The sequence below is a fragment of the Saimiri boliviensis genome, chromosome 17, assembly GCF_048565385.1.
Source record: "Saimiri boliviensis isolate mSaiBol1 chromosome 17, mSaiBol1.pri, whole genome shotgun sequence".
In the NCBI taxonomy this organism is placed as follows: domain Eukaryota; kingdom Metazoa; phylum Chordata; class Mammalia; order Primates; family Cebidae; genus Saimiri; species Saimiri boliviensis.
In genome coordinates, this window is record NC_133465.1 from 22,858,403 (window position 1) to 22,872,707 (window position 14,305).

The 14,305-nt window shown below is 51.2% G+C and overlaps 1 protein-coding gene across 2 annotated transcripts in view; it reads left to right on the forward strand.

Annotated features, from left to right (window-relative positions):
• Positions 1-2,006: 2,006 nt before the first annotated feature.
• The window catches only part of RAP1GAP2 (RAP1 GTPase activating protein 2), a 271,958-nt gene continuing 259,659 nt past the window's right edge, over positions 2,007-14,305 (forward strand). For both annotated transcript variants that reach the window (XM_010343661.3, XM_074388359.1), the window contains exon 1: positions 2,007-2,032. In XM_010343661.3, the coding sequence (XP_010341963.1) occupies positions 2,022-2,032 (11 nt within the window). In that variant the 5' untranslated portion in view covers positions 2,007-2,021. The remainder of the gene's footprint in view (positions 2,033-14,305) is intronic.

Sequence of the window (14,305 nt, forward strand, 5' to 3'; positions counted from 1 at the left end):
GGGAGAGATGAAGGGGGAGGGGAGGGACCAGGGGCGGGCGGGGCGGGGCCGTGGGCGGGGCGGGGGGGAGGCCGGCGGCGCGCGGCCGGGGGAGGGGGAACCCCGGGAGCCCCGAGAGCCCCGGGAGCCGGGCCAGAGGCCCCCGGCGGGCCACTGGGCTCGCGGAGCTGGCTTTGGCTGCCCGCTGGAAGGGCGGCGACCTGGGGAGCCCGCCGGTGCCCGGGCGAGCAGGGGCGCGGCGGGGGATCAGCACCGCGGACAGCGCCCGGGCCATCAGGCCGCGATCCGCTCCGCCCCTCCCGCCCTGGCGTAGGAAGGAGAGGCAGTGCCCGCGCCCGCGCAGGGAAGACTTGTGGCTAAGCGCGATCCGACCCGTGGGCTAGGAATCCGTCCCGTGTCCAGGCGGCGGCAAAGCCGCCCCAGACCTCTCACTAGCTGCGTGGCCTTGGGTGAGTCACATCACCTCTCTGGGCCCCAGTTAATAAGACGCCCTATTTCACCCTCTATGAGGGTCCCAGGATCAAAGGGAAGATCCTTTATAAACTCCAAAGTTCTGCCGGGCGCCGTGGCTCACGCCTGTAATCCCAGCACTTGGGGAGGCCGAGGCGGGTGGATCACCTGAAGTCAGGAGTTCAAGACCAGCCTGGGCAACATGGTGAATCAGAGTCTTTACTAAAACTACAAAATTCAGTCGGACGTGGTGGTGGGTGCCTGAAATCCCAGCTACTGAGGAGGCTGAGGCAGGAGAATCACTTGAATCAGGGAGGCAGAGGTTGCAGTGAGCCCAGATCCACTGCACTCCAGCCTGAGCAACAAGAGCAAGACTGTGTTACAAACAAAAATCTCCAAAGTTCAGAACGAGTGCAAGGCATTGCTGTTGATCCATTTTCACCGCACACGGGAGGCTTCAGGAGTCCCACTGTGTCTGGCTACCCTAACATCTTCCTCTTCCCTGGGTCTTGGTCTCATCTATAAATGAGGATAATGATGGCATGTAGCTCATAAGATCTTTGGGTTGGGTGAGGATTAAATGAATTCCTACATGTAAAGTGCTCAGAACAGCACTGCTGAGTGCTCTTTAGGCCTTTGTGCTCATGACAAGGGATGAGGTGGGATTGTGAGAGTGGCAGCTGGCTTAGAGACTCCTCTGGGTAACTCATTCTTGTCCCTGCCTGGAGGACTGGGGCGGATTCAGGCTACCAGGCTGGTGCCTGGCTTTTCCCACTATTGCTAACCCAATGATCCTTGCCCTTCCACCCAGGCCAGATTTCCAGAGAAGCCCTCTACCTTCAGAACAGGGAGACCTGGCACCTGCCACAAACGCCCTGGGGAGACTTCAAGGGCACCCTGCCTCTCTATGGGTCCTTTTCTTCCCCAATTTCCAAAGCTTAACTGGACTCAGGTGTCAACAATAAAAAGCTGTAGCTTGCTGGGCACGGTGGCTCACGCCTGTAATCCCAACACTTTGGGAGGCCAAGGCAGGTGGATCACGAGGTCAGGGGTTCAAGAGCAGCCTGGCCAAGATGTTGAAATGCTGTTTTTACTAAAAATACAAAAATTAGCCAGGCACGGTGGGAGGCACCTGTAATCCCAGCTACTTGAGAGGCTGAGGCAGGAAAATCGCTTGGACCCGGGCGGCAGAGGTTGCAGTGAGCCAAGATCACGGCACTGCACTCCAGCCTGGGGGATAGAGTGGGACACCATCTCAAAAAAGAAAAAGAAAAAGAAAAGAAAAAGTTGCAGGAATGACTTGACAGACCATAGTCTTTGAATTTTGCTTAAAGGCCTCTCAAATCCCACCCAGCAGGAACTCTAGCTTCTAGCTGCACTGTGAGTGGCCCCTCTTCACCCTGTGAGGAAATCCTGGGGAGAGGAGCAGAAAGGCCAGCCTCATCCTGCTTCCTGTCTCTTGTTGTCCTTCCTAGAGGGTTGCATTCCTGGATTGTGCTCCCTGGACTTGCTTATCAGTATCTCCAGCAGCAGTGTGAGTTCTGACGAACCATCCATATTCCCTCAGTTCCATGAGCTGTCGGTAAGAATGATGAAAGGCATGTTTGTCGATATTGTTGTTTTTAAACAGAGTCTCACTCTGTCGCCCAGGCTATTACTGAGTCAAAAGACGTGTACGCTCCTCAGCTTTTGAGCATACTGTCAGATTTCCATGCACACTGGTTGGACCAATTTGTACACCCAGCAGCAATAATCGGGAGCACAAACTTCCCTTCTCTCTTTTTATTCTGTGTGAAATAAAAACAACAATAACAGGCTGGGTGCGGTGGCTCATGCCTGTAATCCTAGCACTTTGGGAGGCTGAGGTGGGTGGATCACCTGAGGTTGGGAGTTCGAGACTAGCCTGACCAACATGGAGAAACCCTGTCTCTACTAAAATAATAATAATAATAATAATACAAAATTAATTGAGCGTGGTGGCACTTGCCTGTAATTCCAGCTACTCAGGAGGCTGAGGTAGGAGAATCGCTTGAACCCGGGAGGCGGAGGTTGTGGTTCACCCAGATCACCCCATTGCACTCCAGACTGGGCAACAAGAGTGAAACTCTGTCTCAAAAAATAACAACAACAACAATAACAATAACGATAAACTTTTCCAAATTTGACAAGTTGAAAAAATGGTGTCACGTTAAAATTTTCAAAGTACTTGAGGTTTAGTAGGATTAAGTTTTTTTTTCCTTTTGGGGAGAGAGCGTTCCTTCTATGTTGCCCAGGCTTGAACTCCTGGGCTGGAGCTATCCTCCTGCCGTAGCCTCCCAAAGTGCTGGGATTACAGGTGTGAGCCACTGCGCCCAGCAAGATTAAAATTTGTAAATTTATGTGTATTTGCTATACATGTTTCTATCGTGCATTGTTTGCTCATGTCCTTTACCCATTTCTCTCTTATAGTCTTCATCATTTCTTAGTCTTTTTTTTTTTTTTTTTTTTTTTTTTGAGACGGAGTCTCCCTCTTTGGCCCACGCTGGAGTGAAATGGCACGATCTCTCAGCTTGAGCGAGATTGTCCCCTGCCACCCTGGGTTCAAGTGATTCTTGTGCCTCAGCCTCCTGAGTAGCTGGGATTACAGGTGCCCACCACCACGCCTGGCTAAATTTTGTAATTTTAGTAGAGATGTGGTTTCACTTTGTTGGCCAGGCTGGTCTCCAACTCCTGACCTCAGGTGATCCATCTTCCTGGGCTTCCCAAAGTGCTAGGATTATAGGCATGAGCCACCATGCCTGACCCATTTCTTATTCTTTATTATAACACTTTTGGCCAGGTGCGGTCATTCACACCTGTAACCCCAGCACTTTGGGAGGCTGAGACAGGAGAATGGCTTGAACCTAGGAGTTGAAGCCTGCAGTGAGTTATAGTCACACCACTGCTCTCCATCCTGGGAGACCCTGTCTCAAAAAATATCTATACACAAAAACTTAAAAAAAACTTTCGATACTTTTATTTCTTAGTTGTAGTAAAATACACTTAAAATTTATCTTCACTTTTTTTCATGTACAGTTTACTGACAGTAAATATATTCATATTGTTGTGCAGCCATCGCCATTATCCTCCATCTCCAGAACTCTTCATCTTGCAAAACTGAAACTCTGTACACATTAAGCAATTACTCTTCATTCTCTCTCCCTCTTCCCAGCCCCTAGCAACCACTGTCTTACTTTCTGTCTCTATGAATTTGACTATGTGACTATTGCATGTTTTGTTTTTTTGTTTTTGTTTTTTGTTTTTGTTTTTGTTTTTTTTTGGTGAGACAAAGTCTTGCTCTGTCACCCAGGCTGGAGTGCAGTGGCATGATCTCGGCTCACTACAACCTCCACCTCCCGGGTTCAAGCAATTCTTCTGCCTCAGCCTCCTGAGCAGCTGGGACTACAGGCACACACCACCATGCCCAGCTAATTTTTGTATTTTTATTAAAGACAGGGCTTCACCATGTTGGTCAGGCTGGTTTCAATCTCCTGACCTCATGATCCACCTGCCTCAGCCTCCCAAAGTGCTGGGATTACAGGCATGAGCCACCGCACATGGTGACACTTGCCTTTTAATTTTGCGTGTTGTGTTTCTGTGATGTGCAGATATTAAACATTTTTATTTCAGTCAAATGCATTAATCTCTTCCTTTATGGCTTCTGCCACTGATGTCATGCTAAAAAAATTCTATCCTTCTTTAATATAATGACAATGCTTATCTACGTATTTTTCTAGCCCTTTATGTTTATACACTTACGTTTATACTTCGTTTTTTCCTTTTTCCCTGTTTGCAAGCTAACAAGTTATTATACATTTACATTTATGATGCATCTGAATTCTATTTTGTGATGTGAAATAGAGACCTTGCTTCCTGTCCTGCTCCTAGCAAATGGTTTTAACTATTTGTCCCATCACCCTTTCCCCACAAATTTGAAATACATGTATTTTACAATGCACACACACGGGTATACATGCACACATGTACACACCCACACACCCACATGCACACCCACATGTGCACACACACACCCACCCCCTTGGGGATGTTCCCAGAAATTCTCTTCTGTTTCCTTGGTCTCCATGTTAATTCTGCTTGGGAAGCTTAAAGAAAGGAGGCTCGGGCTGGGCGTGGTGGCTCACACCTGTAATGCCCCCTCTTTGAGAGACAAGCAGATCACCTGAGGTCAGGAGTTCGAGACCAGCCTGACCAATATGGTGGACCCCTGTCTCTACTAAAAATACAAAAATCAACGTGGTGGGTGCCTGTCGTCCCAGATGCTTGGGAAGCTGAAGCAGGAGAATCTCTTGAACCTGAGAGGCGGAGGTTGCAGTGAGCCAAGATTGCACCACTGCACTCCTGCCTGGGCAATGGAGCAAGACTCCTTCTCAAAAGAAAAAAAAAAAAAAAGGAAAAAAAAAAAGATGCTTAAAGGATTACAGAGGCTCACGCCTGTAATCCCAGCACATTGGGAGTCCAAGGCAGGTCAATCACCTGAGGTCAGAAGTTTGAGACTAGCCTGTCCAACATGGTGAAACCCCGCCTCTATTAAAAATACAAAAAAGCCGGGCACGGTGGCTCAAGCCTGTAATCCCAGCACTTTGGGAGGCCGAGGCGGGTGGATCACGAGGTCGAGAGATCGAGACCATCCTGGTCAACATGGTGAAACCCCGTCTCTACTAAAAATACAAAAAATTAGCTGGGCATGGTGGCACGTGCCTGTAATCCCAGCTACTCAGGAGGCTGAGGCAGGAGAATTGCCTGAACCCAGGAGGCGGAGGTTGTGGTGAGCCGAGATTGCGCCATTGCACTCCAGCCTGGGTAACGAGCAAAAACTCCATCTCAAAAAAAAAAAAAAAAAAAAAATTAGCCGAGTGTGGTGGTGCACGCCTGTAATCCCGGCTATTCGGGAGGCTGAGGCAGGAGAATTGCTTGAACCAGGAGGTGGAGGTTGCAGTCAGCCAAGATCATTGTGCCGCTGCACTCCAGCCTTGGCCACAGAGGAAGATTTTGTCTTTAAAAAAAAAAAAGGCCTGGCGCGGTGGCTCAAGCCTGTAATCCCAGCACTTTGGGAGGCCGAGGCGGGTGGATCACGAGGTCGAAAGATCGAGACCATCCTGGTCAACATGGTGAAACCCCGTCTCTACTAAAAATACAAAAAACTAGCTGGGCGTGGTGGTGCATGCCTGTAATTCCAGCTACTTAGGAGGCTGAGGCAGGAGAATTGCCTGAGCCCAGGAGGCGGAGGTTGCGGTGAGCCGAGAACGCGCCATTGCACTCCAGCCTGGGTAACAAGAGCGAAACTCCGTCTCAAAAAAAAAAAAAAAAAAAAGAAGAAGAAGAAAGAAGAAGAAGACAGGAGAGAGTATGCTCATAGTGGATGGCTAGCCTCATGCTAGACACTTATTTAGGGGCCAAGGGTGAGCTGCCCGCGGGTACCTGGTCTGTGTCTCTTTCCTCCTTCCCCTGCAGGAGGCCTCTGTTCTGTTACATTCTTTGTCCCACTGTCTCGCTGTTACTTTGGCTGAGACATAGTGGAAAGCCCAGGTGGGGATTCTTGGGATTTATGTCATCTTCACTTTTGTTGAACATCTGTAGATGGAATGACAAATGTCAGTAGGAGTTTGGAGGTGGGGGGAAGTTTTTCCAATGATCCTGGGCATAAGCCCACTGTCCTCACGAGGAAGGTAACCTCCCAGGAGCTCCATCCCTGGGAGCTGGGTTTCCTCCTCTTTCTGCATAAGTTTTCTTTCCGCAAAGGATGTGGGTCGTCTAGATATGGGGCGGGGGTGGGTAAATTGGGAGGCCACCATGCAAGGTGTGGACAGTTTCTATATAAGTGAGTTTTAAAACTAAATATGAGTTTTAGAAGTAAAACTCAGCTCGGCTGGGCAGCTTTGCTAGGCCAATGTCATATTGTTTTAATTACTGTTACTTTAAATATTCTACAGACTTTAAAAGTTTTTTTTTTTTTTTTTTTTTTTTTTTCTTCTAGAGACAGAGTCTGTCTATGCTGCCCAGGCTGGTCTCAAACTCCTGGACTCAAGTAATATTCTTTCCTGGGCCTCCCAAAATACTGGCATTACAGGTGTGAGCCACTGTGTGCAGCCAAATTAGTCGCTTTAAAATACTTTAATTGGCCGGGCGCGGTGACTCGCGCCTGTAATCCCAGCACTTTGGGAGGCCGAGGCAGGTGCATCACCTGAAATCAGGAGTTCTAGATCAGCCTGGCCAACGTGGCAAAACTTTGTCTCTACTAAAAAATACAAAAATTAGCCAGGCGTGGTGGTGCACCTGTAAACCCAGCTACTCTGGAGGCTGAGGCACGAAAATTGCTTGAACCTGGGAGGTGGAGGTTGCAGTGAGCCAGGATTGCACCACTGCACTCCAGCCTGGGTCTCTCTCTTTTCATATGTATCTATATCTATATCTATCTATCGATCGATCTGTGTATCTATATGTAAATGATTTGTAGGGCGCATCAAACCACCAAATTTGAGGCATCTAGAGTAGTTTAATGTTCTAGGCATCACTTTGTGGGTAGGTAGACGGGTTTTATAAGGGAGTAAGGCACAGAACGAGGAAATGGGCCGCCTGTTCTCTTAGTGCGTTTGTAGGACCTGGGGAGCCCGACTCCTCGCACGGTGGTCCCCAGAAGCCTGGCTTCTCCGCGCGGCGGGGAGAGGCCCGGACGGGGAGAGGCCGCCGTTCCTCTCGCGCTGTGGGGCCGGAGCTGACTCGGCTCCAGCAGCTTCCAGGGGCGGGGTCTGAGCGCCGCGCCCGCCCCGCGCCTCCCAGCACCGTCCAAAGCCCTCCTCGGCCAGCACAGCCCCGCGCCCGCCCCGCGCTGCCCCGCACCCGGCCCGGCCCGCGCCTCCCCGCGCCCGAGAGCGCGCCCCGGGCACCGGCCTGCAGCATCCAAGCCTCCTCCGCCCTGCGGCCCGCGGAGGGCAGGGAGTGTCCGGGCGAGGCATGGCGAGCCGCCGGGCGCCGGGGGAGAAGCGCTGGCAGCTGGTGCGCTGGTGAGTGGGCGCCGGGCGGCCGCGGGGCCTGATGCGGGCGCGGACCCCAAGGCGCGGCGGGCGCGGGAAGCTGCGGGGCGTGGGCCCAAAGTTTCTTCCCGAGCGGGGGCTGCGGGGCGCGGGCCGCCTGGTCCCCACCACCCGCGTCCCCGCGCGGGGTCTCCGCGGCTCTCCAGCGAGGTCGGCGACGGGGGACCCTGTGCCAGGCACGGGGCTTCGGAGGGACCCCGTCCCCCTCCCGCGGCGCGCCCTTCCCCCTCGCCCCACTTTGACTTTCCCGTTTGCGCGGTGGCGCCCCCGGCCTCCCCGTTCCTTCTGCAGGACTCTGGACTTGGGCCCCGAAAGGACACAACCCACAGCCCCAGCCCCCGAGTGGAAAGGGGGCGCTTTATTCCCGACGCGTTAGCCCCGAAACACATGAGCCCCGGGGGATGGGCACTTTGGGAAGGAGGCGTGGGGACGGGGGCCTACGAGACCAGGGCAGGGAGGGGGTCCCTGTGTGGCTGGGCAGCCGCCCTTTCCCCCTCCGCAGTCCGGGCAGGCTGGGAAGTCAGAGCCTGCGGTGTCAGGTTACCGGACTGCAGGCTCAGAGGGTTTCAGACGCAGCGCAGTTGAGTCACCTGAGCTGGGCCCCCGAACCCACGTCGCAGGGGTCCAAGTGTCCGAACGTTCAGGACGGCCTCAGCGAGGGGCCTGACCTCTGCGTGGCGGCACTTGGAGCGCAGAGCAGCCTGCTCAGCCCACCCGGAACTCAGGGGACTCCAAGATTCAAAGGCGAGAGTGTCCGCCTGAGACTCGTCCCCATGCCAAATCATCCCACCCAAAGCAAGGTCAGAGAGCAGCTTTGAAGTAGAATTCCTGGGCACATCCTGCCAGGTACATTCTGTAGCCGAATACAACGAACAATAATGTCATCAATAGCAACCTGGGCTTCCAGTACCTCCTGCGGCTCTGGAGTAGTCAGCATTCAGGCACACACTGAGAGGAAGGTGTTAGCACCTCTGGTTTCCAGATAAGGAAGCCGAGGGTCAGAGAGGGAAAAGGATTCATCAGGGTCACCCAACAAGCACATAGCAGAGGCAGGGTTTGAAGCAGGTCTTGCTCACGGGCTTCACTGCTCCTCTGTTTTGCCTATTTCCTGGATGGTTCTACACGGCCACACATCCAAGTTCACATTGTCAGAATATCCCAGAGTGTCAGAGCAGGAGGGGCCAAGGGGTTTCCAATTATATTAGTTAGCAGTGGATTGCCCTGGCTAGTTTCAAACTCCTGGGCTCAATCAATCCACGCACTTCAGCCTCCCAAAGTGCTGGGATTACAGGCATGAGCCACTGTGCCCCTGGCAGAGCTAATCTACTTTCGAATAACTTGGGGGAGGTGGGCAGTTAGTGTCCCTTTCCTGAAAATGACATAGCATTCCATCCCCCTGACCACAGTGACTGGTTCAAGGATGGACATGTGATCTAGGTCAGGCCAATGACACAACTTCATGGGAACTGGGCTGGAGCCACTGAGAAAGGGAAGCTGTGTTTCCATAGAGTGTTGATCTGGGTCACTGAAGACCACCTTGCCTTCACAAGGACTAAAACTGGAACTGAGGGAGGCAGACGTATAAGGAGAGGAGGACCACCCAGGACCCCAGGCCTTCCAGATCAGTTCCCACATTCACAGAAGAAGAAATAGGAAGAGATTAAAGGAGTAGAGCCTGGATACCTGTTTTGACTCATCCTCCCAACTCTTGGGCTGGACCTGATGGTGCATGAATCATTTTTACTGCCCTATTTGGGTTTGGGGTCACATCTCACCCCCAGATAAAAGCCCATCTTCCTTTTTTTGTTGTTGTTGAGACGGAGACTTGCTGTCACCCAGGCTGGAGTGCAGTGACGCGACCTCAGCTCACTGCAACCTCTGCCTCTCAGGTTCAAGCGATTCTCCTGCCTCAGCCTCCTGAGCAGCTGGGACTACAGGCTTGTGCCACCACACCTAGCTAACTTTTTTTTTTTTTTTTTGAGACGGAGTTTCGCTCTTGTTACCCAGGCTGGAGTGCAATGGTGCGATCTCGGCTCACCACAACCTCCGCCTCCTGGGTTCAGGCAATTCTCCTGTCTCAGCCTCCTGAGTAGCTGGGATTACAGGCACGCACCACCATACCCAGCTAACTTTTTGTATTCTTAATAGAGACGGGGTTTCACCATGTTGACCAGGATGGTCTCGATCTCTCGACCTCGTGATCCACCCGCCTCGGCCTCCCAAAGTGCTGGGATTACAGGCTTGAGCCACCGCGCCCAGCCCCTAACTTTTGTATTTTTAGTAGAGATGGGGTTTCATCATGTTGTCCAAACTGATCTTGAACTCGTGAGCTCGTGATCCACCTGCCTTGGACTTACAAAGTGCTGGGATTACAGGAGTGAGCCACCGCGCCTGGCCAACTTTTACTTTTACTTTTTTTTTTTTTTGCTCATGGTAAACTTTAGTTTTTCCTAATGCTTTTTCCCTGGTAGGGTCTTATTCAAGTTAGCACATTACATTTAGTTATTATGCTTCCTTGAGCTCCTCCTAGCTGTGAAAGTTTCTCAGACTTTCCTTGTTTTTGATGACCTTGATAGTTTTTGAGTAGTTCTGCTCATACTTTGTAGATTGCCACTCACTCGGCTGGGATATGTCTGGTGTTTTTCTCCTGATTAAACTGGGGTTATGAGTTTGGGGGAGGAGGATAACAGGGATGGGTGCCATTTTCTTTTTTCTTTCTTCTTTTTTTTTCTTTGAGACAGAGTCTCGCTCTGTCACTCAGGCTGGAGTACAGTGGCACGATCTTGGCTCACTGCAATCTCCACCTCTCCGGTTTAAGTAATTCTCCTGTCTCAGCCTCTCAAGTAGCTGGGACTACAGGCACATGCCACCATGCACAGCTAATTTTTTTGTATTTTCAGTAGAGACAGAGTTTCACCATGTTAGCCAGTAAGATCTCAATCTTCCGACCTTGTAATCTGCCCACCTTGGCCTCCCAAAGTGCTAGGATTACAGGCGTGAGCCACTGTGCCTGCTTCTTTCTTTCTTTGCTTGAGACAGCATTTGCTCTATTGCCCAGGCTGGAGTGCAGTGGCACCATCTCTGCTCATTAGAACCTCTACCTCCCAGGTTCAAGTGATTCTCCTGCCTCAGCCTCCTGAGTAGCTGGAAATACAGGCATGTGCCACCATGCCTGGCTAATTTTTGTATTTTTAGTAGGGATGGGGTTTAGCCATGTTGTCCAGGCTGGTCTTGAACTCCTGACCTCAAATGATCCACCCATCTGGGCCTCCCAAAGAGCTGGGATTACAAGAGTCAGCCACTGAGCCTGGCCAGTGAGCCATTTTATTTTTCTGTCTTTTTTTTTGAGGCAAAGTTTCTTTCTTGTTGCCCAGGTTGGAGTGCAATGGAGTGATCTTGGCTCACTGCAGCCTCCGCCTCCTGGGTTCAAGTGATTCTCCTGCCTCAGCCTCCAGAGTAGCTGGGATTACAGGCATGTGCCACCACACCCAGCTAATTTTGTATTTTTAGTAGAGATAGGGTTTCTCCATGTTGGCCCGGTTGGTCTCAAACTCCCGACCTCAGCTGATCCGCCCACCTTGGCCTCTCACAATGCTGGGATTAAAGGCGTGAGCCACTGCGCCTGGCTGGGGGGGTGCCACTTTCATCACATCGTCAAGGGTATATACAGTCGTCCCTCTGTCTCATGGGGGATTGGTTTCATCACTTGGAGATATCAGAATTTGAGAATGTTCAAGTCCCGTGTGTAAAATGGTGAAATACAGGTTGCAGAATGTATTTGAGAATAGAACTACAGTAAAAGAAATGAAATGGTGCCGGGCATGGTCGTGGGCACCAGCAGGGTATGAAGGTTCCGGGTTCTCCACGTCCCCGTCAACACTTGTTGTGATCTCTGTCTTTGCTTACAGCCGTCCTCATGAGTATGAAATGGTGTCTCATCCTGCTTTTCATTTGCAGTTCCCTGACGGCTGATGACGCTGAGCATCTTTTCATGTAGTTAGTGTCCATTTATATATTTCTTTTGGAGAAAGGCCTATTCAGATCCTTTGCCCATATTTATTTATTTACTTATTTTTATTTATTTATTTATTTTTTATTTATATAAAGACGGGGTTTTACCATGTTGGTCAGGCTGGCCTTCAACTCCTGACCTCAGGTGATCCGCCTGCCTTGGCCTCCAAAGTGCTTGGATTACAGGCGTGAGCCACCACGCTCGGCCTTATTTATTTTTTTTGAGACAGAGCCTCAGTCTGTCACCAGGTGCCAGGCTGGAGTGCAGTGGCAAGATCTTGGCTCACTGCAACTTCTGCCTCTTGGGTTCAAGCAAATCTCCTGCCTCAGCCTCCTGAATAGCTGGGACTACAGGTGCGCACCACCATGCCCAGATAATTTTTGTATTTTCTGGTAGAGACAAGGTTTCAGCATGTTGGCCAGGATGGTGCCCATATTTAAATTGCGTTAGTTGTCTTTGTATTATTGAGTTGTAAAAGTTTCTTTTCTTTCGTTCTTTCTTTTTTTTTTTTTTTTTTTTTGTGACAGAGTCTCACTCTGTTGCCCAGGCTGGAGTGCAGTGGTGCAATCTTGGCTCACTGCAACCTCCACCTCCCAGGTTCAAGAGATTCTCCTGCCTCAGCCTCCCGAGTAGCTGGTATTACAGGCATGCATCACTACACCTGGCTGATTTTTGTATTTTTAGTAGATATGGGGTTTCACCATGTTGGCCAGGCTGGTCTAGAACTCCTGACCTCAGGTGATCTGCCCACCTTGGCCTCCCAAAGTGCTGGGATTACAGACGTGAGCCTCCACACCCAGCCTGGGTTAGGATTTCAACATAGGAATTTTGTGGGGACACAAAAATTCAGGCCATAGCACTGGGTCTGTTCACTTTAAATGGTCCTCCTGCCTCAGCCTCCCTGGTAGCTGGGACTATCACTGCATGCCACTGTACCTGCCCAATTATTTATTTTTTTGTAGAGAGAGGGTTTTGCCATGTTGCTCACACTGGTCTTGAACTCCTGGTTTCAAGCAGTTCTCTCAGCCTCTCAAAGTACTGTGACTACAGGTGTGAGCACCACACCCAGTCTTCTTTGGAGGTTTGAACGGCTGATAGTGACGGAAAAGGCTGGCTCTCTGTAGCAGTTCGTGTCCTTCAGTGCACCGTTCAGATACGAGGCAAGTCGATAGGAAAGACAGTTGGGGATGGGCAGTTTGTTTTTCCTTATATTCAGTGCGATCTAGTTCAGCAAGCATATTTTCTACATTGACACGTTGGACTCGTTAGTGGAGATCATCTGTGTCAGAGCATCTCCAGGATGGAATAAATTGATCGCTGTTGCCGTTGTGATTTTTACAGCAGGCTGGCTTCGAAGACCAGAGGGCTGTGTGAGGGTGTCGCAGGGATTTTCAGACATGGATCAGACAGTCTTTGCACTTCAGCAGGGAGACAGACAGGCACATAAATAACTCGTGCACAGGCAAGCAGAGAGGAATGTTGTGATCAAGGTTAAGCAAGGCCGGGCACAGTGGCTCAGGCCTGCAACCCCAGCACTTTGGGAGGCCGAGGCGGGTCAATCACCTGAGGTTAGGAGTTCGAGACCAACCTGGGCAACATAGTGAAACCCCATCTCTACTAAAAATAGAAAAAAAATTAACAGAGCGTGGTGGCAGGCGCCTGTAGTACCAGCTACTCTGGAAGCTGAGGCAGGAAAATTGCTTGAACCGAGAAGGCAGAGGTTGCAGTGAGCTGAGATTGCACCACGGCACTGCAGCCTGGGTGACAGAGCGAGACTATTTAAAAAAAAAAAAAAAAAAAAAAGACCACCACCACCACTACCAAAAAACATTAAGCAAAGCATCGCACAAACCCTGCGCGGACTTGGGACGCCTGGGACAGACTGTAAGGGCAGTGTGGGCTGGGCACAGGCAGGTTTGGGGTAGAGATGGAGGCAGGGCAGTCCAGCCAGGGGCACAGCTGCGAGAAGGCTCTGAGGTGAGGAAAGAAAGGGTGTGTTTGGAGGACACAGGGGTCTGTATGAGTGAGTGCACAGGGCGGCGTAGAACACTGGAAAAGGCTGGAGGGGATCTCAGTGGGGAAGGCCTGCACGGCTCGGGTGAGCAGTTTGAAAGATACTTGATATGCCATGAGAAGCCACTGGTCCCCTGGGCAGGGCAAGGGCTGTGTTGGGAAGGGAGCAGGGGTGGTGTGGAGGAGGGAGAGGCTGTGGGGGGCGGGGGATTGCTTAAGAGGACAGTGGATGCCAGGATCTGAAGGCACAAGGAAGGCCTGGCCTCTGCCACTTCCTGCATGCGCCACCTTGGACACGTTCACTTTCCTACCCTGAGACTCTTCTTCCTTGTCTCTAAAGTGGGATTGTCCAGTTCCCCAGGGTTTGCTGTGAGGCTTAGAGGAGAGAGTGCAGGGGTTTGACAGGCATGTGCTTGGAGGAGGCCAGGGAGGATGGTGGGAGGGGAGAGATGCTGAACACGGGTGAGGGCTTCCCGGACATGAGCTCATATCATTTTTGCAACAACCCTTCAACATGGGTATGATGACTACTCCTATCTTACAGACGAGGAATCGGGACTCACTGGAAAATCCTTGGCCGGGCGCAGTGGCTCACGCCTGTAATCCCAGTGCTTTGGGAGGCCAAGGCAGGTGGATCACCTGAGGTCAGGAGTTTGAGACCGGGCTGGCCAACATGGTGAAAACCCATCTCTACTAAAAGTACACGAATTATAGGCATAGTGGCACACACCTGTAATCCCAGCTCCTCGGTAGGCTGAGG